Below are 23,076 nucleotides of genomic sequence, written 5' to 3'. Positions count from 1 at the left end.
CCCCTGTGGGAGTTCACTGACCACCAGGGGGCAGCTCCTGCATTGAGCGTCTGCCCCCTGGTGGTCAGTGCAAATCATAGCGACCGGTCGTTCCACAGTTTGGTCGATTTGCATATTACGGTTTTATTATATAGGATAGGATAGGATGTTGTAGGTAGATAGATGGGAGCAGAGCAAGGACGATGGGCCAGGTACAGGTCACCAGGGTGGAACTCCTGGACACCTAGTGATGAGAAAGAACTGGTAGTGCAGATATTGGAGATAATCAATTCAAGACCATGCCCCTAGGACTGCTCTCCACCCTAGAGTGGCAGGCATTGCCGGAGGCCCTCTCTCCACCTAGAGAGCCTCGGGTCATGCAGGCGGGATTTCCCCGGCCTTCTGTCCTCTTGCACTTGGTTAGTCAGGTGGTAGACCCTCACCCATAGATGACAACAGGGAGAGGGGCTGGAGAAAAGTCCCACCTAACTTCCATGCAAGGATAGGTCAGTCTGAAGAAAGCAGTGAATTCCGCCCCGAGGCTTTAAAAGGAATCCTAGCCATTCCCCAGGGCAGCTCTTTGAGCAGCCGCTTGAGATTTCTCTTCGAATGTCCTTTCTCTTGGCTCAAATGGATCGTCTCTAGCGAGTTTGGCTCTTGGCTCTGAATTCTTCTCTTAGCCGGAACCCAAGTAGGAGGTTGCTGAGCCCCGCTTTGGTCTGACCCCGCCGGTGAGACGCCTGGTGCGGTTCCCACGGCCGACAACGGACACTTTTTATCATTAATGTTATTACGCAAATAGTGCCGATGTGCAGCAGGAAGAGTCGAAGGCACAGCAAGGCACGAAGACAAACCCTGAAGATAGTCTCCAGGGCGCTTTGGCCCCGATGAAAGAAGCCTAGCTGTGTCCCTTCCAGCTGCGCCCCCCGCCGGCGAGGTTTAGAGTTACTCCCGCTCCAGCCCCAAGATCGCCCCGCCCACCCCGCCGCGTTCACGCCCCCAGGCTCAGGCCCCGCCCCGTGGCCCCGCCCCCACCTCCGGGCCCCGCCCCCGCTGCGTGAACCGGAAATGCAATGCGCTTCCGGCCGCCACCATTGAGAGGTCGGGGAGGAGGCTGCACTGGGCATGCGCGCAGGAGAGGCGGCGCGGCCGGCGCAGTAGGCGCAGCGTTCACGCCCCCTTCCCGCTTCCTCCACATTCTCGCCGACCCCGCGGTCGCAGGTGAGGCCCGCCGGCTGCAGGGACGGCTCCCGCCGCCTCAAGCTCTCCCCGCTCCTCCCCGGGCCCCGCCGGCCGCGTCTGCCGCGGGGACTTTGGCGCGTCGCGGCGGGGGGCGTCGGCGGCTCAGGCAGGGGAGCCGGGGAGCAGGCAGAGGGCGGACCGGGGCGCAGGCAGAGGGCGGACCGGGGCGCAGGCAGAGGGCGGACCGGGCTGCAGGCAGAGGCATCAGGGCGCAGGCAGGGGGTCTGGGGTGCAGGCAGAGGGGTTTCATTAATGATGTTACCTAAAACAAGGTTTCCGAGAATCTAAACATCGTTACACACTTAAGCTGTGACTTGAAAGATTGTTGCTTTTTGCTCGCTTTGTAATTTTCAGATGATTTCTTTTAAAATGTCCTAGGTAGCCCTGGCCTGTGGGCTCAGTGGTTAGAGCATCATCCCGTGGGCCGAAGGGTCTCAGATTCGATTCCCGTTCAAGGCACACCCCTGGGATGCGGGCTCACTCCCAGCCCGGTGGGGCCCCTGTGGGAGGCAGCAGTCAGTGTGTCTCTCTCACGTCTATGTTTCTCCCTCCCCCCTCCCTCCTCTAAAAAGCAATGGGAAAATCTCTTCGGGTGAGGATTTAAAAAACGTTTAAGGAAATTCTGATCTTTGCTACAACATGGCCTTCTAAGCCTTGAGGACGTGCTCCGTGAAGTGAGGCAGCCACAGAGAGACAGCACTGCTGGTTCCATTTCCGTGAGGCCCCCGCAGCGTCAGGTTCCTAGGAAGGCGGGTGTGGGTGCCGGGCTGGGAGAGGCGTCAGCTTACCGAGCGCACAGTCGGTTTTACAAGATGAGAGGAGTTCTGGGACGGATGGCGGTGATGGTTGCACAACCTGAACGTGCTTAATACACTGAACTGTACACTTGGAAATGACTAAGGTGGTGAGTTTTACGTTGCCTGTCTTTTACTACAGTAACATGTAAGTGGCTGGAGAAATGGAGTCTTTTGAATATGGATGTGAACATATAACTGATAAACGCTGTTCAGTGCAGTTGTAGGTTCACTGCAAAACTGAGCAGCAGGCGCAGGGACCCACGGTTTCTCAGCCTCCCTGTGATCAATGTCCACACCGGCCGGGACAGGTTGCAGCCTGAGGACAAGTCCTTATCACCCAAGATCCACAGATGGACAGTAGGGGTCACTGGCTGTTGCACTTTCCATGGGTCTCTAGAGCCAGCGGTTCTCAGCCTGTGGGTCGCGAACAATGAAAATACATCCTGCATATCAGAGGTTTACATGACGATTCATAACAGTAGCAACATGACAGTGATGAAGTAGCAACGGAAATACTTTTATGGTTGGGGGTCACCACCACATGAGGAACTGTATGAAAGGGTCACGGCATGAGGAAGGTTGAGAACCACTGGTAGACAATTGTAAGATGACGTGTTTACCATTTTTATAAAGTAGCCCGGCCGGCGTGGCTCAGTGGCTGAGCATCGACCTATGACCCAGGAGGTCAGGGTTCGATTCCCGGTCAGGGCACATGCCCAGGTTGTGGGCTTGATCCCCAGTGTGGGGCGTGCAAGAGCCAGTCAATGATTCTCTCTCATCATTGATGTTTCTGTCTCTCTCTTTCTCTCCCCTCCTCTCTGACATCAATAAAAATATATTTAAAAAGAAGAAAGAAAAAAGTAGGATAAAACGAGCTTCATAGTAACGGGAGGAAAAGCTGCTGAGGTTGGTGTATCTGCCTTTGTTTCAGGGACCATGGGGGACGCTCCGGGTGCTGAGCAGAGCCTGACCACGGAGCCCCGGCTGGCCGAGGGGGGAGCAGGAAGCATCGCCCCGGAGGCACCCCAGCAAGAACCCGGGCTGCTCTACCAGGAGGAAACCATTGATCTCGGGGGCGACGAGTTTGGGTCAGAGGAGAATGAGGCCGTCTCGGATGATTCCAATAACTTTGCAGACAAGCTCAGCGAGCACATGATGGAGAGCGTCCTCATTTCGGATTCCCCGAACAACAGCGAAGACGACACAGGCGACCTGGGCGGTGACCTTGGTGGGGCGCAGGATGTCCGGGAGCCTGCTGGAGGCAGTGCTGATCGCAGCCCGGACAGTGTCCCGGGCCAAGGCAAAGGCGCCGCGGACACGCCCAGTCCTGACAGTGAGAGCGATGCAGACAAGGCACCGAAGGGCGTCTCGGAAGGCACTCCTGGCGACAGGGTGGCCTTGAAGGCAGACCCGGAGCCGGAAGGGAAAGGCTTGCCCGCCTGTGAGCATGAGGATGCCGGGGAGCCGGGCCCCAGGCACCAGGGCCCACCCCCTCCCAAGGACACGCCCGTGCCCGTGTGCACCATCTTCAGCCAGGCCCCGGCCGCGGCCGCCCAGCCCAGCCCCTTCCTGCAGGACGGCTTCGAGTCCCAGATGGTGAAGTCGCCCAGCTTCAGCGGCCCCAGCCGGCCAGCCTCCGGGACGCCTCCCCCGGCGGTCCAGCCCAGCCCCAGCCTGAGCACGTTCTTCGGGGAGACCGCCAGCGCCAGCTCCCTGGCCTCGGACTTCTTTGATTCCTTCACCACCTCTGCGTTCATTTCCGTCAGTAACCCCCACGCTGGCACGGCGGTTCCCGGGCAGCTGTCTCCACTCGCCTCCCCGGGGACGGAGAGCTCAGAACCAGCTGTGCCCACAGCCTCGCTGGAAACCCCTCCGTCCCCAAAGCCCTTCTCCCAGATCCAGGCCGTGTTCGCAGGGAGCGAGGACCCCTTCGCCACCGCCCTGAGCATGAGCGAGATGGACCGCAGGAGCGACGCCTGGCTGCCCGGGGAGGCGACCAGGGACGTCCTGGTCTCAGTGGCCACGCAGCAGTACCGCACCGTGTTCGTGGACAAGGAGAACCTCACCATGCCGGGCCTCAAGTTCGACAACATCCAGGTGAGGCCGGGCACCTCCTGGGAAGAGGCAGCGCTCGCAGGTGATCTCCCCCAGGAAGTAGGTCGTTCTGCCCACACCTCAGTCCCCGGCTGCTTGTCGCTTATATACATGTGTTACCGTTCGCACATTTACTGCGTACGTGCGTATAACACTTCCTGTGCACGTAGCTGCTGTGTACAAGCAGCATACCTTTTATACGCACATGCCATATATAAGTGAATACCTTTCAGGCATTGGAAAGTCCTGTTTTTAGGAGTCCTAAGGTTCTGATTGTCAGGGTCCGTGTTGTGTCACTGGGTGATTTCGGGCCCTGTTGATGTCCCTGATGTAATTTAAGGAAATAGTCCTGGTCTTAGGGGTGACTTCAGCAAGGGAGCTGGTTACCTCGCAGTTCTCAGAAGTGGCTCGAGACTTGGTGTGATCGGCTTCTCGGTGACATCCGGGCTGCAGCACAGGATAAGTCTCCCACCCCCTTTATTTTTAAACAGGCTTCATTCCCTTCGTTTTTCTTGAATCAGTTGTGCTGGCCACAGCTGGAGCCGGGGTTCTCTGCTCAGAGACGCTGGGCCTTTACGAGATGGTCGGGTGTGTGTGTTGTGTCTGATGTGCTCAAGTGGACAAAGCTCTCGCAGACTCAACAAGGAGATAGGAGTGCCCCAATAATCATCATAAAAGCAGAAACGTCATGTGTGCGAGTAGCAGTGTCAGCTCAGTCCACTAGAGGATAAAACCATTCCCTGTCCCTGATCCACTTCCTTCCTGTGCTGTGCAGTTAGAGTGGGAAGCAGCCTGTCTCGGGCAGCCCTGATGGGACCATAACTTGGTACAAACATTTTAAAATAAAGTTTTAAAAACTGCCCCGGAATCCCGCTCTTGGGAATTTGTCATCAGGAAGAAGTCTCACCCTGTGCCCTGGAAGGCTGCGGTCTGACACGTCAGGGCACGTGCGGGAGGCACCCATCGATGAATCTCTGGCTCACCAACGTCTTCTCTCTCTCACATTAATCTTCTTAAAAAAGGAGGAGGTAGTCTCGCTAGTTGCAGATGCCCAGCGTTGGGATGTCTGCAGAGAACCGAGCACCCACAGCCCACAGTCGGGAGGCAGCTGAGAGCACTGGCTCCCCTCTCTACCCTGGGGCGTGTCCACACAAGCGATGTCACAGTAGATGTTTACTGAGCGGCGCCTTTTATTGGTAGATTGGAAAACCGGATAGGAGACAGCGCAGTGAGCACCTCCTCCCTGCCCCGCGGTGGCCCGTGACCTGCGCCCTGTCTCTCCCCTCCAGCCCTCCTGGGGAGTTCCCTTCACAGCCGGGGGTCTGGCCTCCAGCACCTGCTTTCCAAGGCGCTGCCGTTTGCAGGTCTCCCCTCCCCCCCCTGTAATTCTGGGAAATGGAAGGTTGCCATGGAAGTGACTTGACCCTGAACCCGGTGGCTCTCGGGAGCTGGGACCAGGGGTCCTCGGGTGTTTGGAAATGTGCCAAAGGGACGGGGCCGGCACGTGGCCTTAGGGTCGGGCCCAGAAGCTCACTCCCGGCCGCAGCATCGCACAGCACTCACTCGGCACTCCGTTGAGAAAGGGCTGCTGCTCTGTGGTTTAACGTAGGCCGGTCAGGGTCAGGGTCAGGGTCGGGGCAGCTATGGATCCTAACCGCACGGTGACCTGGGGTTCCGGGTGGCCTCTGGTTAGCTGAGTTAGGGAACGCCGCGCTGCCCTGACCTGCCTCGCACGTTCTTCCCAGGGAGATGCCGTCAAGGACCTGCTGCTGCGCTTCCTTGGGGAGAAGGCGGCGGCGCGGAGGACGGTGGCGGACGCCAGCGCGGTGGAGCAGTCCTTCGTCGGCTTGAAGCAGCTCATTGTAAGGAGCAGAGTGTTTGGTTCCAGGTTGTGTGTTTTCTTGATGAGTCCTGCCTTCCTTCCTGATGTTGTCCTGGGAGTCATTACCTTGCACACATTATCCAAAGCCCTTGCGCGTAACTAGAATTTTGTTAGCATCGGTACCAGGCCTGTGTAGCAAAAAGCGTCATATCAACACGCTTTCAGTGTGCAGTCCAATGAGCCTAAAGGCCATTGTTTGAAGTGGTCGGGTTACTCGAAGCAGCGTGTATGTGGGTTAAATAAGCTTCATCAAATAGAATGTCTAGAGGGAAATAGTTTTATGTTATTTTTCAAAATGTTCTGTCTTCTGCACTTAGTGTAGAAGGCTCGTTAGTGCACGGGTGCCCGCGGTTCAAGTCTCGGCAGGAAATAGCGCGGAAGTGCCGCGTGTTGATAGACTGGCCTGTGACGGGCCGCAGCAGTGCAGCTCATCGAGGCTTTCCTGTTCATAATGGGAGCATGCAAACGTACAGCACTCCTCACACCACGTGCAGCCTCACAGACACACGCACACGTGGCCAGCACAGCCTCCCATTCGAGTGTTGATCTTAAACTGGAAGGTGAAGCAGAAAGAGCTCACAGGTGGTTATCTTGGGAGAAAGGCGGGCAGCTCGATGTGGCTGCGGCCAGCTTTCCCCCGGTTCTCACCGTGGCCGTCGGCAGTGACGTGCTGGCGTCCTGCGCGTTCTCCTGGGCTGCGTCGCGTGCTGATGGACGTGTGGCGAGGACCTCAGCCTCGCCCGGTGGCCTCCGCTGGGCGGGCTACCTGGCGCTACCGCTGCGTCCAGCACACAGCCTGGGGCTCGAGGGCCCGTCTTGCCTCTGCCTTTCAGAGCAGCAGAAACTGGAGGGCGGCGGTGGACCTGTGCGGGCGCCTCCTCACAGCCCACGGCCAAGGCTACGGCAAGAGTGGGCTGCCCACCAGCCACACGGCAGACTCGCTGCAGGTACAGCCGGGCGGGCACTGGGTTGTTGTTTGTTGTAATTGGGGTGGGGGTGGGGGGGCATGGGAGGGGCCGGGACCTTTCGTTCCAATAAGAACAGTGGGAACAAAGCGGGTTTCGAACCCCGAATTCAGTCCCAGGGTGAGAATGCTCTGGTCCTGCTTTGTGACAACACAGGTGTGACCTGGACTTGTCTCTCTGGAGGCTGGGCACCCAGTGTCCTTGCAGAGTTGCTGGGGGAGGGGCTGGGGGAGGGGCTGGGACGGGGCCCACAGGGCGGGGCCGGCCTCCTCAGGGCTGCTCTCCCTGGTCACAGCAGTTCTCGGATAAGGATGCAGAACTAGTGTGAGGAGGAAGAGCCGGCGGGGGGCGGGGGTGAGGGGGGCACGCCGCGGAGGCCCTGGGATCCTGCCTCCTGGAGCTCTCCGTGTGGGCACAGGTCCCCGGAGCAGTTAAGGGGGTCCCTGGGGGAGGGGGATCAGGCCGGCCCGTCCCCAGGTCCACCCTGCGGTGACCTGTGCCTCCACGTGCGCAGCTGTGGTTCGTGCGGCTGGCGCTGCTGGTGAAGCTGGGCCTGTTCCAGAACGCGGAGCTGGAGTTCGAGCCCTTCGGCAGCCTGGACCAGCCCGACCTCTACTACGAGTACTACCCGCACGTGTACCCGGGGCGCAGGGGTAAGGGCCCTGCTTTGCACTCAGCTGGTGTTCTCGTTCCCTTCTTTTCCCGGTCCTGGGAGAGTAGGCACCTGGCAGTGGGCCTGAGAGCCTCGCCTGCTTGTCATACCCCGACCTGGACGCGCTCACGGGGCCGCGGGTCCATCCCCCGTTTCCCAGGCAGCTCCCGTGAGAGTCCAGTGAGGACGCTGGGGGCCCGCAGGCTGCCTGGCCTTGCTCCAGAGTGAAAAGTACTTTGCATTGTAACCGGTTCAGACGTGCACAGGGAAGGGACGCACACAGTCCGTGCACCGTGCTTGTTCTGTGCCGGCTCTCAGCCTCCGCTGTCGTTTAATTTATTGAAAAATGTGGGCGACGTGAGACAGAGCGGCAGGAAACGAGAACTAGGCAGGGTGGCAGGGGCAGTTTGGAGGTGTTTTGTCGAGCGAAAGGCTGCCCAGACCTTCATGGTCTGCAGGGCCAGCTCACTGAACCGCCATGTCTGGTCTCCTGTCCTGTTGAGTCCATGAGCCGGGCACTCAGAACAGCAAGTCACACACCAGCGGGTTAAGAGGAAGGGACCGCCTCGTTGTTCTGCCCTCCGCCTGGGCGCTGGCGCCGCTGGTGCTGTCTGCAGTCCCTGCTGGCCAGGACGGTGTGGTGGCGCCCCCGGGACCCTGCAGCTTTGGGAGTGGAGTCCGGGTTCAGGGGGCGCGCTGCTGAAGCCGCGGAAATTAAACCGCGTCGGAACTCGGATGGAGAGCAGACGGTGGCCACGCGCCATCAGGCAGTTACCGCAAACCGTGAGGGACCGTAGGCCTCCTGAGTGTGCGACACCGGCCACAGTGGTGTCTGGGATGTGGACCGATTTTTCTTCTTGCTCTGCGGTCTGACCGCATCAGTGTCCGATTCTGATTCATTTCCTTTAGCTGCAGTATGTGAGCAAACACATGACGTGTATGAATAAGCTTCAGGGCCTTCTATTAAACACTGGGCGCAGTGTACCCACTGAGCACATTCACCCCAGAAGGCGGAGGGGCCGGACCCAGAAGCTCCTCTGTTGTTGCTTGGAACTGTTCCTGGGGGAATGTCAAATTTTCTTTTAAAAAACACCTCTTAGAGTTGAATTCTGAAAGAGTTTTGCTACGTTAATACCGGCTCTGTGACTCTTCACCATGTCCCCGCATTCAAGAAAGAAACGTGTAAATTGTTTTACTCCCGAATAGCAGTGGTGCTCATTCCCCCTCGGCACTGACCGATGGAGCTGGGGGCGCCGGGGTCCCCATGTCTGAGCAGCCCTGATGCTGCCGTGCCTCCTGCTGGGACCGTTCTGAGGCACAGCTTTGGCTCCAAAGGCACACGCATGTGCACACATGCACACGCATACATACATAGACTCTGGCTGAAGCGGCATCCTCAGGACCTGGGCCCGACGCACGCTGGCTCCGCCCGTCCTGGCTCTGGGTCCCCCACGCCCTCATCTGTGGCCGATCCTCCCTGCAGGTCCCGGGGACCTCGCCGAGCACTTCTAGGCGAGCTTGCCGTGGACGGTGCTGAGCCGAGTGAGCTGTGTGGTCCTGTGTTGGAGGAGGGCCCAGCTGTCTCGTCAGTGTGACAGTCTACTCGGCTGCAGGAGACACCCCGGCCCTCTGATGCCTGGAGCATGCTTACTAGGACACGCTAACAGCGGTTCTCAACCTTCCTCATGCCGCGACCCTTTGATACAGTTCTTCATGTTGTGGTGACCCCCAACCATAAAAGTATTTTCGTTGCTACTTCATAACTGTAATTTTGCTCCTGTTATGAATTGTAATGTAGAAATCTGCTATGCAGGATGTATTTTCATTGTTGGCGACCCACAGGCTGAGAACCGCTGCTAGAACATGCTTACACTCTGCAGTGGGCACCATGGGGAACTTGACAGTGCCAGGCGGTCCTGTGGTGCCCGCTGTGGGGGGTCTGCACAGCTCGCATGCACGCACGGGGCAGGGCGCGCTCTTCACGGCACCGCTGACGCTCTGGCCTTGGCCGCAGGCTCCATGGTCCCCTTCTCCATGCGCATCCTGCACGCGGAGCTGCAACAGTACCTGGGGAACCCGCAGGAGTCGCTGGACCGGCTGCACCGGGTGAAGGCTGTCTGCAGCCAGGTAGGCTCCCGTCCCCCGGTCCCTCCCCCGTGCCCACTGTCGCCCCTGCCGCCTCAGGAAGGCAGGCCTGGCCTGCTGGGACCCTGTGCTGTCTGCTCGCTGACATCATGGCGGGCAGGGGGCAGGCTTGGGGAGCTGGAGTCCTGAAGGCCTCGGTCTTTAGTGGCATTGTGGGGGAAGCAGAAGAGCTCCGTCGTAGAAGTCACCTGCGAGTTGTGCCCAGGCACCGGGAAAGCTCGGACGCGTACCAGGCCCCCGGCTCCTGCAGTGCCCTGAGTGCCTGCTGCTGCCAAGCAGGCCCTGGGCAGCATTAGACAGTGGTCTGAGGTCCCAGAGCCCAGGCACATCGCCCTGACCCTGCCACCTGCACCTCTGACTCAGGACAGTCGGGCCGGAGTGCCCCCCAAATCGCCCCCCGAATCGCCCTGGGTTGGGAAGTAACATTGTGTGGCGATGAGATCGTTCCACTGGTGACGTTAGGAAGACCTGGGGGCCAGGGCTCCGTTCCCAGGCCGCCGCCTGCCTCCCAGCGCTGGTCCTCAGTTCTCGCAGGGCATGTGGTTCGAGGGAGCAGTGCATGCGGTTGGGGTGGAGCTCGTGTGCGGAGCCGCCCTCACACTAGACAGCACGCCAGCAGGAGCAGCAGCTTCCGGCGGTTAAAGAAATGAGGTTGCATCTCAGGGGCCTTCTCAGTCCCAGCTGCTCTGGGGGAACTGGTATGGGGTTCCTGGAGGGTGCAGCCCCACAGCCACAGGTGGGGGACGGTGATGTAACCCTTACTTGCAGCTGCCAGCAGCCCGACCCCAGACGGTCTCAGCGCAGGCGGCAGACCCACTGAAGGAACGACACCACCGTGTGCTGGTGGAGTGGGGGTGGTTCAAGGTCATCTTGTCCTTTTACTTCCGAGCCTCCCGCGCTGCAGGTGGCCGCCACCTGGGTGCTGGGCAGCGAGCGGGACGGGGTGTGCGGGAAAGGTCCTGAGGCCCGGCTCTCGGGAGAAAGCGGCTCCCGGGCAGGTGTGACGGCCCAGGCCCAGGCCCAGGCCCAGGCCCACCTGCGGGGCTTTGTCCTTTGACTGCAGATCCTGGCCCACCTGGAGCAAGGCCTGGCCGAGGACGGCAGCATGAGCAGCATCTCACCCGAGAACAGGCAAGGTCCGTGCGCTTCCCTCCTGCGCAGCTCCTGGGGCTCTCGGAGCGCAGCCCGCTGGTTCTGTGGTCTCACCCCCTTTTCCTTGTCCCTTAATCAGCCCTCCCCTCATCCCAGGGCAGCTCCTAGGGACCTTCAGCCTGGGACTCCGTGAAGAGATGGGAGAAAGGGCAGGCCCATGCCGGTCTGGACCCAAGGCGGGTGGGCAGGCGGGGGCGGTGGGGCAGGCTGTGGAGGTTTGAAGATGCCCTGTGGGGAGTTGGCTTCAGGTGGCCTCACTTGGCGGGCGTGTGACCTTCCAGCAGCACCTCTGCCTGTGCCGCGTGAGGTGACAAAGCCCCTCCCGCCCCCCCCCCCCCCCCCCCAGTGGAGCGGGAGGAGGTAGGAAACAGGCCTGGGACCTGGGGAAGGCAGAGCCCAGTGCTGACCCCGTGGGGCACCTCGCACGGGCCATGGGCAGCAGGCCTTCCCCCCTTTCACGGTGAGGAGTTCTCGGGGTGCTGACGCTGGCCCTGGCCCTGTGGTCTGTCCCCCGAGGCGGAGCCCTGCCTCTGCTGCTGTGTCCTTTCCAGGGGCGGCCTCCACCCGGAGCCCAGAGCGCCGGCCTCGGGAGTGCGGGCCCCACCCCAGCGCCGCGTTCGCTCACCGCCCTCTCTTGCAGCCTCCGTGCAGCTCTGGCGGTCCCGCCTGGGCCGGGTGACCTGCTCCATGGCCAACTGCCTGCTGCTGATGAAGGTGCGTGGGGCTGGGCACGCGGAGGGTCTGCACAGCAGGCACACACTCCGCCTGTGCTGTGACTTCTGTGCGAGGAATTCCACAGAACGGAGAGTTTTCCTCGTCCCGAGTAATTGTTAAACGTGGGTCTGGTGATTCAGTTTAAATCATGGTTCACACTCGTGCCCCCCTCTGTTCCCGTGCTCTCCTTGTGCTCCGCCCGGAAGGTGGCTCTGTGATCCTGTGGGAGAGGGCCTTCTCGACCAGGGGTGATGGGCTGGGTGCCAGGACAAGACACTGCACCCCGGTCCAGGGGATAGCCTACCAACCACAGGGCACGGCCAGGCTGCACCTGGGATGGGGGGGCCTTGTCTCCTCCAGTCCCCTCCTCAGGCAGGCCCTGCAGCTCACAGCCTGTCCTGGGGCCTCTCCCTGTGTGGGGACCTGCAGCCCCTTCCCCATCCCCCTCCCACCCCCGCCCGGCCCACACCTGCCCCAGGGTGACCTGCTCTGGGGCTGAGGAAGCTGCTGCAGGAACCCATCAGCCACAAGGCAGCAGCCTCGCTGTCCACACCTGGGCCCTATGAGCGGTGGGGGCTCCCCCACGGCCCCCAAGGCCATTCCGAGCTGCAGTGCAAGCAGGCAGGCAGTTTACGGAGTGGAGGAGCGTGACCGTGGCGCTCCATGCCTGCGGGCCGCCGCAATGTAGCCATGGATCCATGTGGGCGCGGGGAGGGCTGGGAGCAGGGGTAAGTTCAGAGCCACAGCCGCTCATCCGCTGTCACAGAGGTGTGGCCGGGACCACTGGAGGAGCCAGCCCCAGCATGGTGGTGAGGACGGGTGGGGGTGGGGGTGGGGGTGGGGGTGAGGAGCGCAGCGCTATCGCTCACAGCGGTTTCCCTTCAGGCTCACGTGTCCTCAGAGGCCGGCCGGCCGGCCTTGGTAGTCCTGTCCCTGTCCCCTCGCACCTCAGCCACACCTGCCCTGGGCCGTGTGGGCAGGAGGGGGGTGGCCCTGAGCCCACAGCCTCCGCAGTGACCAGCTGCTCCCCGAGGCTGCGGTCCTGCCCCTCTGCCCTCCACAGGCCACTCCCACCCCGTCCCGTCAGCCAGCTCTGACCCTGCTGCCCCCGCTCTTCGGTCCCAGCGCAGAGAAACCAGCACAGCCCTGAGGTCACAGGCAGACGCTGTGCTCACCGTGGGCCACACCCACAGGAGGGAGGCACTGTTCCCAAACTCGCGGCTTTTCTGCATTTTAAGACACGAACAGAAAATTATGGGACGAAAACGCGTTTCTTTGTTGTATCGTCATAATACCTCGGCACAAACGGCCTCCTGCCCGCCCGCAGGTGGGATGTGGGCGGTGTCGGCGTTTCAGAATGCCGTCGGGCGAAGGTGGGACTGGAACTGCAGCTTAGCCTTTCCTGTCCGGGTTTAAAGAGGGACCCTTGTTGCCGTCAGGGCCGCTCAGGCTCCTGCTTTCTGAGCCCATCTGGTGGCCGTGCCGGCAGCGCAGGCCTGGGGTCTGCCGCGTGGTGTCACGTGAACCTGGTGATGTGGGCTAACGGGTTATGTCCTCAGCACTTAATGATTTTGAATAACATTTCTATGACAGAGAATAAATATTAATTCAACGTTTCAACGATGAGAAATGTATTCGTGTGCTCCCGCCCGAGTGTGTGCATACGCCCTCCCGCACAGCCATGTGGCACGGGGCTGGGAGAGCCCTCCTCTCACTTTATTTTACTTATTATCGTTTTATCCTCACCTGAGGATATGTTCATTGGTTTGAGGGAGAGAAATATCAGTGAGAGAGAGGAAAATGGATCGGTTGCCTCCCAGGGATGGAACCCACAGCCTGTTGGGGCACAGGACGACACTCCCACCTACTGAGCCACCGGCCAGGGCTCACCTCACTTTGTTGTTTGTTAATCCTCATCTGAAGGTATTTCTCCACTGCTTTAGATCACTGGTTCTCCACCGTGGCTGCACGTTAGAAGCACCTGGGAATCTTTTTAAAATCCTGATTTCTGGGCCTCATCCTCCGGAAATTCTGTTTCTTTGTTACTAATGTTGTGGCCCCACCCCATACAAAGAAACACTGCTTTAGATGGAGGGAGGGAGGGAGAAAGATACCTCAGTGTGCAAGAGGCACATTAATTGGTTGCCTCCCGACCAGGACGGGGAATGAACCTGCAACCCAGGTGCATGCTTGACGAGGAATCTAACCTGGGAGCGTCTGTGTGCCTGACCACTGAGCACCAGCCAGGGCTCACCTCTTTAAATGTCACTGCCTCCCCTTAGGTTCACAGAGGCCTGCAGGCGGGCAAGGCGGGCGCTGGGTGGGCGGGGGTTCCTACTGGGCCTCCTGCTTCCTGCCACGCATGTGTCCCCGTGTCCTCCACACGGGGTCCACGGGGCCTTGGGCAGAGCCAGTCCTCACCTGACAGCCGCTGCCCCTCGCAGGACTACGTGCTGGCCGTGGACGCCTACCGCTCCGTCACCCAGTTCCACCCCGAGCAGGAGCCGCAGCTGCTCAGCGGCATCGGCCGCATCTTCCTTCAGGTGGGCGCTGCCCGCAAAGGCGCGTGGGAAGGCCGGGGCCACTGACCACCCCCGGGCTCTGGCAGCTAAGGCACAACCGAGAAGTGAGCTCGTGGGACAAAGAACTCGAGGGCCCAGGCGCACGGGGAGTGCGTGCCTGTCATTTCACTGGTCAACCAGACCAGAAAAATCGATGGGGCTGCCACAGTTCAAACTGTCCCTGCTATACTTTTAATTTTAGTCTTTAATTTTATTTTTATTCTGTGTAACTGCTGCTATGCCAAGATTCTTTCAGAAAGTATAGACTGCAGACCGTGCGTCTAGCGTGGCCCGCGTGTTAGGTTCGACTCGGCTGCAGGGAGTCCACCCACTGCATCCCACCGTCTCCGGCAGCTTGAGCAGGAAATGATACTTAGCAAGTGGTTAGAGTCCCCCTGCTCGACACGAACGTCTTCATGACGTGACGCCGGGCGCTGAGCTGTGCGTGGCTGCAGACTTGCCACCTGAACTGACTGGTGACTCTGTCAGAGCAGATTGGAGACATAAAAACGGCCGAGAAGTATTTTCAGGACGTGGAGAAAGTGACACAGAAGCTGGACGGGCCGCAGGGGAAGACGATGGTGCTGATGAACAGGTACGGAGTTCACACAGTGTTTCCCGCAGCTCCCGGCGCACACAGCCCTCAGGACGCGGCCCCTTCCAGGTCTCAGAATCGGAACAAGTCACAGCCCCAGGAGTGGACGGGTTTTCTTGAATCACAGTCATTCTTTTAGCCGCAAGAATTGACTTTAAGCATTTTTCTTTGTTTTTCAGAGTATTCACATTGCCCCCATTTTTCACGTAAATTAGCGTCTGTACGTACTCCCCCCAGCGCTCGCCGCTGTGTCCCGGGGTGGCTCTTACGGGCCAACACCCATAGCACCGTGAGGCCGGAGATGCTCCCTCGGGAGCAGAGAGAAGCTGAGGCAGGAAGTGAAGGCGCAGAGCCATGTCGGGATTAAGATCGGTTAGACCGCTTTTTTTTTTTTTAAGTGAAAGTTTATTTAGAAAGTTACAGAGACAAAAGGAGGGCCTTGGAGCTTAGGAGAAAGAAGGTAAGGTAATGACTACGCCAGGGAGAGGAGGGGAGGGCCAGGCGGGGTGCTCCCAGCACCTTACTTTCTATCCAGAATGCGAGCTATGGGCCAGCCGGCGGCACTCACTGTCCGGCTGGAGGTCACCGTCCCAGGCGGCTCAAGGTCATACGAGGGTGAACATCGCCCGTGCCTCTGCCCTGGGACGCTGACGCTTTACTGTCGCTTCTGTCGCAGAGCTTTCCTTCACCTCGGCCAGAATAACTTCGCAGAAGCCCACAGGTTCTTCACAGAGATCTTAAGGATTGACCCCACAAATGCAGTGGTAAGGCGCTTCGGCAGATGTGGGCTCACACCTGGGGCCCCTGTCCAGCCCGCTGGCCTGGGCGGTGTCCGTGGGGGGTGGGGACCCCGGCCCTGCACGCCCCGTTTTGCCCCAGGCACATCCCCAGTCCTGATGCCCGTCCTCTGAGGGGGTGCGGTCCCGGCCACCCACCCGGGCACAGCAGTCCTGACGTCCGTCCTCCAGGCCAACAACAACGCGGCCGTGTGCCTGCTGTACCTGGGCCGGCTCAAGGACTCGCTGCGGCAGCTGGAGGCGCTGGTGCAGCAGGAGCCCGGGCACTGCCTGCACGAGAGCGTGCTCTTCAACCTGACCACCATGTACGAGCTCGAGTCCTCCCGCAGCGCGCAGAAGAAGCAGGCGCTGCTCGAGGCGGTCGCCGGCCGTGAGGGCGACAGCTTCAACACGCAGTGCCTCAAGCTGGCCTAGCCCTGCTGGCCGGCTGGGGCTCCGGCTCCTGGGAACTGCGCACGGGAGCCACCGGGCGGGGCTGGCGGTCCCGGTCCTGTGAGGCCTCGCTAACCCTCCCGACTGGGGTGTCGGGGCCTCGTGCTGCTGATTCCTGGAGGCGGGGCTGCTTGGTTTGTCAGTTCTCAATGTCCTCAGAGGAGAGTGGGAAGATGGACTATAAACTGTTCCCATACGCCTGGGCGTTGGGGCGTTTGTAACTGCAGGGGACACCACGGGACGACACCCCTCCTCCCAGCCCCAGAGGGACCCATCGTCTCGCCATCGGCGCTTTCCAGCCCAGGCACGAAAGGAGACAGCTGCTTACTTATTTCTAAAGTTTATTGATGAGAGAGCCCCATTGGCTGGTCCACTTATTTATGAGCTCGTTGGCGCAGTCTTGTCTGAACCCACAGCCTCGGTGCATTGGGACGGTGCTCTAACCAGCTGAGCTACCGGCCAGGCAAGGCAGCTGCTTTATTTTAAACAAGAAAGTGGGTGAGTCCCCCTAACGTGAGGGCTGCCCCCCACACCCCTGGTGGTGGGAAGAGTCCTGTCACCTGCTTACACCTGCGCACAGGCGGCGTGGCCTTGACGGCAAGGCATCAGGTCCCAACGGGGCGGCCCGGCAGGGACACGGCACGCGGCGCGAGTGCAGCGTGGGTGCCGGCACAGGGCCACGGGAGTGCAGACGAGGCTGCCCACAGTGGCTTCTACGTAAAAATCAGATCAGGCTACGGCTCCTTCCACTAAAACAGACTGATCAGACAACCTCCCAGAGGGACAGAAAAGTGAGGAAGACACGGTAGGTTTCCTGCCGCTGTCACGCCAGGACCGTCCCGGGCAGGGGTGTGCTGGCTCGGCACCACTATGCCCTCTGCGCCAAGAACGTCAGGTACTGCCCCCGCGCCTCCACGTGGTCCGCTGGCCGGTTGTGCGCCGTCCACACCGGCTCTCCCACGAACAGCCGCATGGCCTTCACGTAGTTCTGGGGACAGCACACAGCCCCGGTGAGACCGGCCAGCGAGGCCTTTACCTCCCGCGTCTGTCTGTCAGTCACACCCTACCCTCCCACCTCCGAGCCACATGGGCCCACCTGCTTGTCCAGCGTGAAGCGGTGATAGATCCCCGCGGGGAGGGTGATCATGTCTCCCTTCTCCATGGCGATGCGGATCCACCTGTCCTCCGCGTCCCTCACGTCGAAGTACCCGCTGCCGTCCAAGACATAGCGGATCTCCTCGTCCAGGTGCAGATGCTCCGTGTAGAACATTTTGATCTGGGCCATGAGGGACACGGTGAGTCGCCTGCAGACCAGCCTCAGTGACAGAGCTAAGTGGGCAGAACTCTCCCAGGAAAGTCGGGGCATTACAGCAAGTGTAGGGGGACCTGGGGTGTTATGAGTCCTCCCGGCCAGCCAGCACCTAAAGGATTCACACCGATAGCACCACCCGTGCCAGGCAGAGCTCCCACAGTTCCCTGTGCAGCGCCTGGTGCCCTATGGTCCCCACTGACAGACAGGACCTGTGGCAGAGGCGAGGTCGCTGGCCCGACGACAGCCTGCGTGTGCAGAGCCGACACTCCCAGATACCCTGGCTCCTGCTCATAACCCACCCCACACGGCAGTCACACGATCACATGCAGTCACATGATCACATGCAGTCATGGCAGTCACATGTCACAGGATCACACGTGCAATTACATGACTGCAGGCACACAGTCATGCTCACACTGGAATGTCAGAAGCCACATGAAAATGTGTTGAAGGTAGTCACCTTCTTAAAGAATTTCTATTTCAAATCTACTTTTCTCTTCCCCCTAATATCTTATTAATAAAAAATTCAAATATGCATTACTCTGATATAAAATCCAAATGGAAACAGTAAAAGTCTAAAAATTTTAAAAACTAAAGAAATAAAAATTTAAAAACTGTACTGGGAGCGAGTCTAACGACTCCCTCTCCAAACCGTCCGGAGCCCCTGACCTTCTCCTCGTAGTCGGGCAGCTTCTCTCTGCTGATGGTGACGATGTCCATCCAGGAGTAGTTTCGCTCCTTCCGGATCTTCTCCAGCTCTGGGTCGTTCTCGTACTTGTCAGCATCCAACTAAAGGATTGAACCACGGAAAGGAGGCCCCGTGTGCAGGAGGCACAGCCTGTCTGGGCCTCCCATGTGCTTGTCTCCAGACAGGTCACCAGGCCCCTCCGTTCCCGCCTCTGCGAATGATTCTCCCTAACAGCTGTATTAATTCCTGCTCCCCAAGTCCTGCCTGGGGTTCCTCTTCACCCCTCGGGTCCCGGTGCCAGGGGCTTCGGTGGAACGCACATGGCCTCAGGTCTGCCCGCCCACCGCTCAAGTCCAAGCCCCAGGCTGCTGCGCCCGACAGAGCCTTCTGCTGTCAACCCAGTGCCTTTTCTCCCCTGTTCCTATTCCCTGCCAGCCGTGTGCTCAGTGGTTGAGCATCAACCTCTGAACCAGGAGGGCACAGGCCCAGGTTTGGGGTTTGATTCCAGTGGGGGGGAGATGCAGGAGGCAGCCAATCAATGATTCTCATCATTGATGTTTCTATCTGTCTCTCCTCTTGCCGGGAGCCGGTCCATGCTTGCTGTTTCAAGGGACCTGGCATATATGGCATACTGTTCTTAATATGTTTGCTCATCTTCTTGGCACTATGTGTTTTAACCAAGGTCTCTGAGAAAGGTTGTTTCCCCAGGTAGGGATTTTCCCCTGAAGTTAGGGAGGGAATAAAACCTCTTAACTAGTGCCAGGTGGGTAATTAATCACTTTAACTACGAACAATCATGCTTAAGCTACATAATCTTTACTCCCTGGAATGGAGATAAGAAACGCCCTAACCTTTGTAATAGAGATTGATAGGATTGAATCAACTGGTATAAATACAGATGTAATAAGACAGCAAGAGTCAGAACTTAGAACACAGAACTTAGAACACAGAACTAAGAAGACAGAACCTACAGAGAGAAGAACTTCGCTGGAGAGAACATGGCAAAAGATCCTGGACTGAACCTGACTACAGAAATTGGCAAGAGAACCTGACTAGAACCTGGTGACTGAACCTGGCTGGAGAACCTGGACAGAACCTGGCTGGAGAACCTAGCAAGACAACATGGACACAGAACCTGGCTGGAGATCCTAAGCAGAACTTCGCTGGAGATCCAGACCAGAACTTGGCTGGAGATCCTGGCTAGAGATCCTGGCTAGGCTGCTGATCAACTGAACGCTGTCTCCGTGTCATTCCTTCTTCGCCGACTCCGTCCTCACCTATGGGGACCCCTGGACCCGCTGGGGTTGGACCCCAGCATATGGCGCCCGAACAGGGACCCCTAGGTAAGCGCCCCACACTCGGGACGGATAGGACTCCACCGTAGGAAGAGGGTGGATAGTCTTTGCCGACTCCGTCCACACCTTTGGGAACTCCTGGAACAGGATTCCCCTAGGTAAGCGCCCCCCCCCCCACATTGAGAACCCCACACTCGGGACGGATAGGACTCCACCAGGGTACTGCAGACCCCCCTACAGAGGATAAGTAGGGTAAGAAGGTGGATAGTACAGAACTTAGATTGAGAAGATGTGCCATACTGAGTCCAAAGAAAAAAGACTCTGTATTGATTCTTAGACTAAGAAGATGTGCCATACTGAGTCTAAAGAAATAAGACTCTGTATTGATCTTTTAACACATATGCTTGCTAGCAGAGGAATTAAGGTTACTCCCAGTCAGATGGAACATTTTATACAAGAAATACGTCCATGCTTTTCTGAGGAAGGAAAGGTGCCCGAAAGGTAAATGTAGAGGCATGGGAGAAGGTAGGCCCAAGGATCTGTATTCTTATCCCACTGCAGCCTTTCCACCCCGGGAAAGTGCAGGATTGGTAAGTTCTCCCTGGGGTGATAGATCAGGACTCAGGTAATAGCGGATTTCTTAAAATGGATACAAGAGAGCATTTGGGGTTTTTCTTTTTAATGCCTGGTTTTAAAAAATAAAAAAGGGGGAATTTGCCGGGAGCCGGTCCATGCTTGCTGTTTCAAGGGACCTGGCATATATGGCATACTGTTCTTAATATGTTTGCTCACCTTCTTGGCACTATGTGTTTTAACCAAGGTCTCTGAGAAAGGTTGTTTCCCCAGGTAGGGATTTTCCCCTGAAGTTAGGGAGGGAATAAAACCTCTTAACTAGTGCCAGGTGGGTAATTAATCACTTTAACTACGAACAATCATGCTTAAGCTACATAATCTTTACTCCCTGGAATGGAGATAAGAAACGCCCTAACCTTTGTAATAGAGATTGATAGGATTGAATCAACTGGTATAAATACAGATGTAATAAGACAGCAAGAGTCAGAACTTAGAACACAGAACTTAGAACACAGAACTAAGAAGACAGAACCTACAGAGAGAAGAACTTCGCTGGAGAGAACATGGCAAAAGATCCTGGACTGAACCTGACTACAGAAATTGGCAAGAGAACCTGACTAGAACCTGGTGACTGAACCTGGCTGGAGAACCTGGACAGAACCTGGCTGGAGAACCTAGCAAGACAACATGGACACAGAACCTGGCTGGAGATCCTAAGCAGAACTTCGCTGGAGATCCAGACCAGAACTTGGCTGGAGATCCTGGCTAGAGATCCTGGCTAGGCTGCTGATCAACTGAACGCTGTCTCCGTGTCATTCCTTCTTCGCCGACTCCGTCCTCACCTATGGGGACCCCTGGACCCGCTGGGGTTGGACCCCAGCATCCTCTCCCTCTCTGAAATCGATTTTTAAAAAAGAAGAAAACTACATTGTAAACCAAAGAGGAGTATTTGCTACTCTTCAATTTTTGATGCTTCACCTGGCAGCCCAGGCACCTGACCGCCTCCCCCGCCCACCGGGCACGCTCTCCTTCGCACCCTCTGTTCTTTAGGGTCCAATTTTAATGTCGCTCCCCAGGGAGGGAGCCCGATTTCGTCTGAACTAACTGAAGCCATGGGCAGTGCGTTCAGCATGCTGGCCTTGCCCTGGAATGAAACACACCTGGTACATGAGACCTGAACAGCAAACTCGAGTACCTCCGAGTACTAGCCATCACACGTTCATTTCTACAAAGATGGCCCCAGGTCAGCAGATCCGCCTGGCCATGTGCAGAAGTCAAACCTCACACTGCGAGCTCTAGGCTCTGCCGCGGGACCACGGGCAGACTGCACGCCTGCTCCCTGTTCCCCGACCAAGAACGGGTGCTGGTAGGAACACACGACACACAAGGGGCGCTCGGAGCAACCAGCAAACGGCACTGAGTTCGGGGCCTTGGGACCCGCCCTCCGGGGAGAAGTAAGGGTAACCCTTTAGCTCATCCCCTGCGCACATCTGCAGGTTCACAGTATCTGCTTCCGCTTAAATGCCAAGCGCGGACCACGTCACGGGCCCTCAGAATGCTTCAGGTTGTGGATGCATTAACCCTTCCATTGCTCTGCAGTGTCACATCTCAGCCCAGGAAAGATAAACCCGTGTAAAAATTAACACACAAAAGACAGTTTGAATTCCAGAACGCGGACCTCACAGCCATGGGGCAGCCTGGGCCCATCCCCATCCCCGCTGACCCCTAGCCCTGCCTGCGCGGAGCCACCAGTCCGTCCCGGCCGGCACGCCCCGACCCAGCGGGGTCCCGTCTGCAGCTGGAACACCGAGGGGCGTGGGACAGCTCCCTGGACCCGCCTGCTGCTGCTTCTGCGCATGCGCGGCGCCCCGGGCCGCCCACCACCCGGCCCCCGGCTGAGCGTGCGCAGTGCGCTCGGTGGCGGACCACCAGGACTCGCTGCGGAGCGTGCGCAGTACCCCTGGCCGCCCACCACCAGGACTCGCTGCGGAGCGTGCGCAGTGCGCTCGGTGGCGGACCACCAGGACTCGCTGCGGAGCGTGCGCAGTACCCCTGGCCGCCCACCACCTGGCCTTGCTGCGGAGCGTGCGCAGTGCGCTCGGTGGCCGACCACCAGGGCTCGCTGCGGAGCGTGCGCAGTGCGCCCGGTGGCCGACCACCAGGACTCGCTGCGGAGCGTGCGCAGAGCCGGGTCCTGTCCCGGCCGCGGGGCCCGGGACTGAGAGGCACCCCGCCCGCCCCCCGGCCGCGCGCCCGCGTACCTTCCAGTACAGGACCCCGAGCCGGCGCAGCTGCTCCAGGCCGACCGGGCGGGCGGGCTCGGCGCGGTGGGGCCGGCGGGGGTCGTCGGCGGAGGCGTCCATGTACCAGGCCTGCACCATGGTGGCTGCGAGGAGCGAGCGGCCTGCGACCTGGGCCGGGGCGGCGGGCGGGGCGGGGCCTGCGCTCCGGGAGGCCCGCGGCGGGCGCGGCGGGCGGGGCGGGCGGTTCCGGGCCTCCTGGCGGCCGCAGCCCGTGCACGTCCGAGCCCTGGAGGCTGAGATCTCCGATCGTCGCCGCCGGCCCGAGGCCAAGCCGATGGTTTTGTTAGGTCCGCTCAGCCGGAACCGGCCCCCGGGGAGGAGGGTGCGCCCGCCTGCGCCCGGCTCACCCCTTTCCAGTGGTTCCTGCAGCGGGACGGGCTGCCTTCGGCCCCATGGTGTTAAATAGAACGTGTCCCCCAAAATAACAACATCCCGCCCGCCCGGCGACCTATGGACGGGAGGACACGTTTCATAACCGGCGCGTGCAGGAGGCTGCCGGTCAATGGTTCTCATCATTGATGTTTCTTTTTTTTTCTTTTTTTAATATATTTTATCGATTTTTTTACAGAGAGGAAGGGAGAGGGAGAGAGAGTTAGAAACATCGATGAGAGAGAAATATCCATCAGCCGCCTCCTGCACACCCCCGACTGGGGATGTGCCCGCAACCAAGGTACATGCCCTTGACCCAAATCGAACCTGGGACCCTTCAGCCTGCAGGCCGACGCTCTAGCCACTGAGCAACACCGGCCAGGGCTCTTTTCTTTTTTAAAAATATTTTTTTAGCCCTAGCCGGTGTGGCTCAATGGATAGAGCTTCGGCCTGTGGACTGGAGGGTCCTGGGTTCGATTTCGGTCAGGGCATGTGCTGGGGTTGTGGGCTCGATCCCCAGTCGGGGGTG

At 59.0% G+C, this 23,076-nt stretch overlaps 2 protein-coding genes across 4 annotated transcripts; one reads left to right on the top strand and one right to left on the bottom strand.

Annotated features, from left to right (window-relative positions):
- Positions 1–1,078: 1,078 nt before the first annotated feature.
- Positions 1,079–16,363, top strand: TRAPPC12 (trafficking protein particle complex 12). 3 transcript variants are annotated; one of them, XM_036335440.1, is made up of 13 exons: positions 1,134–1,200; positions 1,794–2,125; positions 2,950–4,115; positions 5,858–5,974; positions 6,828–6,941; positions 7,474–7,612; positions 9,626–9,738; positions 10,820–10,892; positions 11,549–11,622; positions 14,067–14,165; positions 14,678–14,778; positions 15,455–15,542; positions 15,747–16,363. In XM_036335440.1, the coding sequence occupies exons 3-13, from the start codon at positions 2,955–2,957 to the stop codon at positions 15,987–15,989; spliced, it is 2,322 nt and encodes a 773-aa protein (XP_036191333.1). In that variant the 5' UTR covers positions 1,134–1,200; positions 1,794–2,125; positions 2,950–2,954; the 3' UTR covers positions 15,990–16,363. The 3 variants fall into 3 exon arrangements, 2 of the variants coding, with proteins under 2 accessions (XP_036191332.1, XP_036191333.1); XM_036335439.1 differs by lacking the exon at positions 1,794–2,125 and having other exon boundaries at positions 1,079–1,200; positions 2,866–4,115; XR_004971958.1 differs by lacking the exon at positions 1,794–2,125 and having other exon boundaries at positions 1,082–1,200; positions 10,820–10,887; positions 15,747–15,889.
- On the bottom strand, positions 16,332–22,331 carry ADI1 (acireductone dioxygenase 1). Its single transcript, XM_036335441.1, has 4 exons — positions 22,137–22,331; positions 17,989–18,108; positions 17,104–17,283; positions 16,332–16,995 (listed from the first exon to the last, which is right to left on the bottom strand). Exons 1-4 carry the CDS (start codon positions 22,254–22,256, stop codon positions 16,876–16,878), a joined length of 540 nt encoding a protein of 179 aa, XP_036191334.1. The 5' UTR covers positions 22,257–22,331; the 3' UTR covers positions 16,332–16,875.
- Positions 22,332–23,076: the final 745 nt, after the last annotated feature.

This window comes from Myotis myotis, unplaced genomic scaffold (assembly GCF_014108235.1).
Source record: "Myotis myotis isolate mMyoMyo1 unplaced genomic scaffold, mMyoMyo1.p scaffold_m19_p_14, whole genome shotgun sequence".
In the NCBI taxonomy this organism is placed as follows: domain Eukaryota; kingdom Metazoa; phylum Chordata; class Mammalia; order Chiroptera; family Vespertilionidae; genus Myotis; species Myotis myotis.
The sequence above is the reverse complement of the archived record's forward strand: the minus strand, read 5'-3'. Positions and strand labels throughout refer to the sequence as shown.

Bases quoted from the DNA above. Each gene is read 5' to 3' on its own strand.
- TRAPPC12 (XM_036335439.1), top strand. From the start codon at position 2,955: ATGGGGGACGCTCCGGGTGCTGAGCAGAGCCTGACCACGGAGCCCCGG. The intron at 10,893-11,548 runs GTCCGTGCGCTT...CCTCTCTTGCAG, and splicing joins CTCACCCGAGAACAGGCAAG to CCTCCGTGCAGCTCTGGCGG. The intron at 15,543-15,746 runs GTAAGGCGCTTC...TCCGTCCTCCAG, and splicing joins TTGACCCCACAAATGCAGTG to GCCAACAACAACGCGGCCGT.
- ADI1 (XM_036335441.1), bottom strand. From the start codon at position 22,256: ATGGTGCAGGCCTGGTACATGGACGCCTCCGCCGACGACCCCCGCCGG. The intron at 18,109-22,136 runs GTACGCGGGCGC...TCAATCCTTTAG, and splicing joins TCGGGGTCCTGTACTGGAAG to TTGGATGCTGACAAGTACGA. The intron at 17,284-17,988 runs GTCAGGGGCTCC...CTCATGGCCCAG, and splicing joins TGCCCGACTACGAGGAGAAG to ATCAAAATGTTCTACACGGA.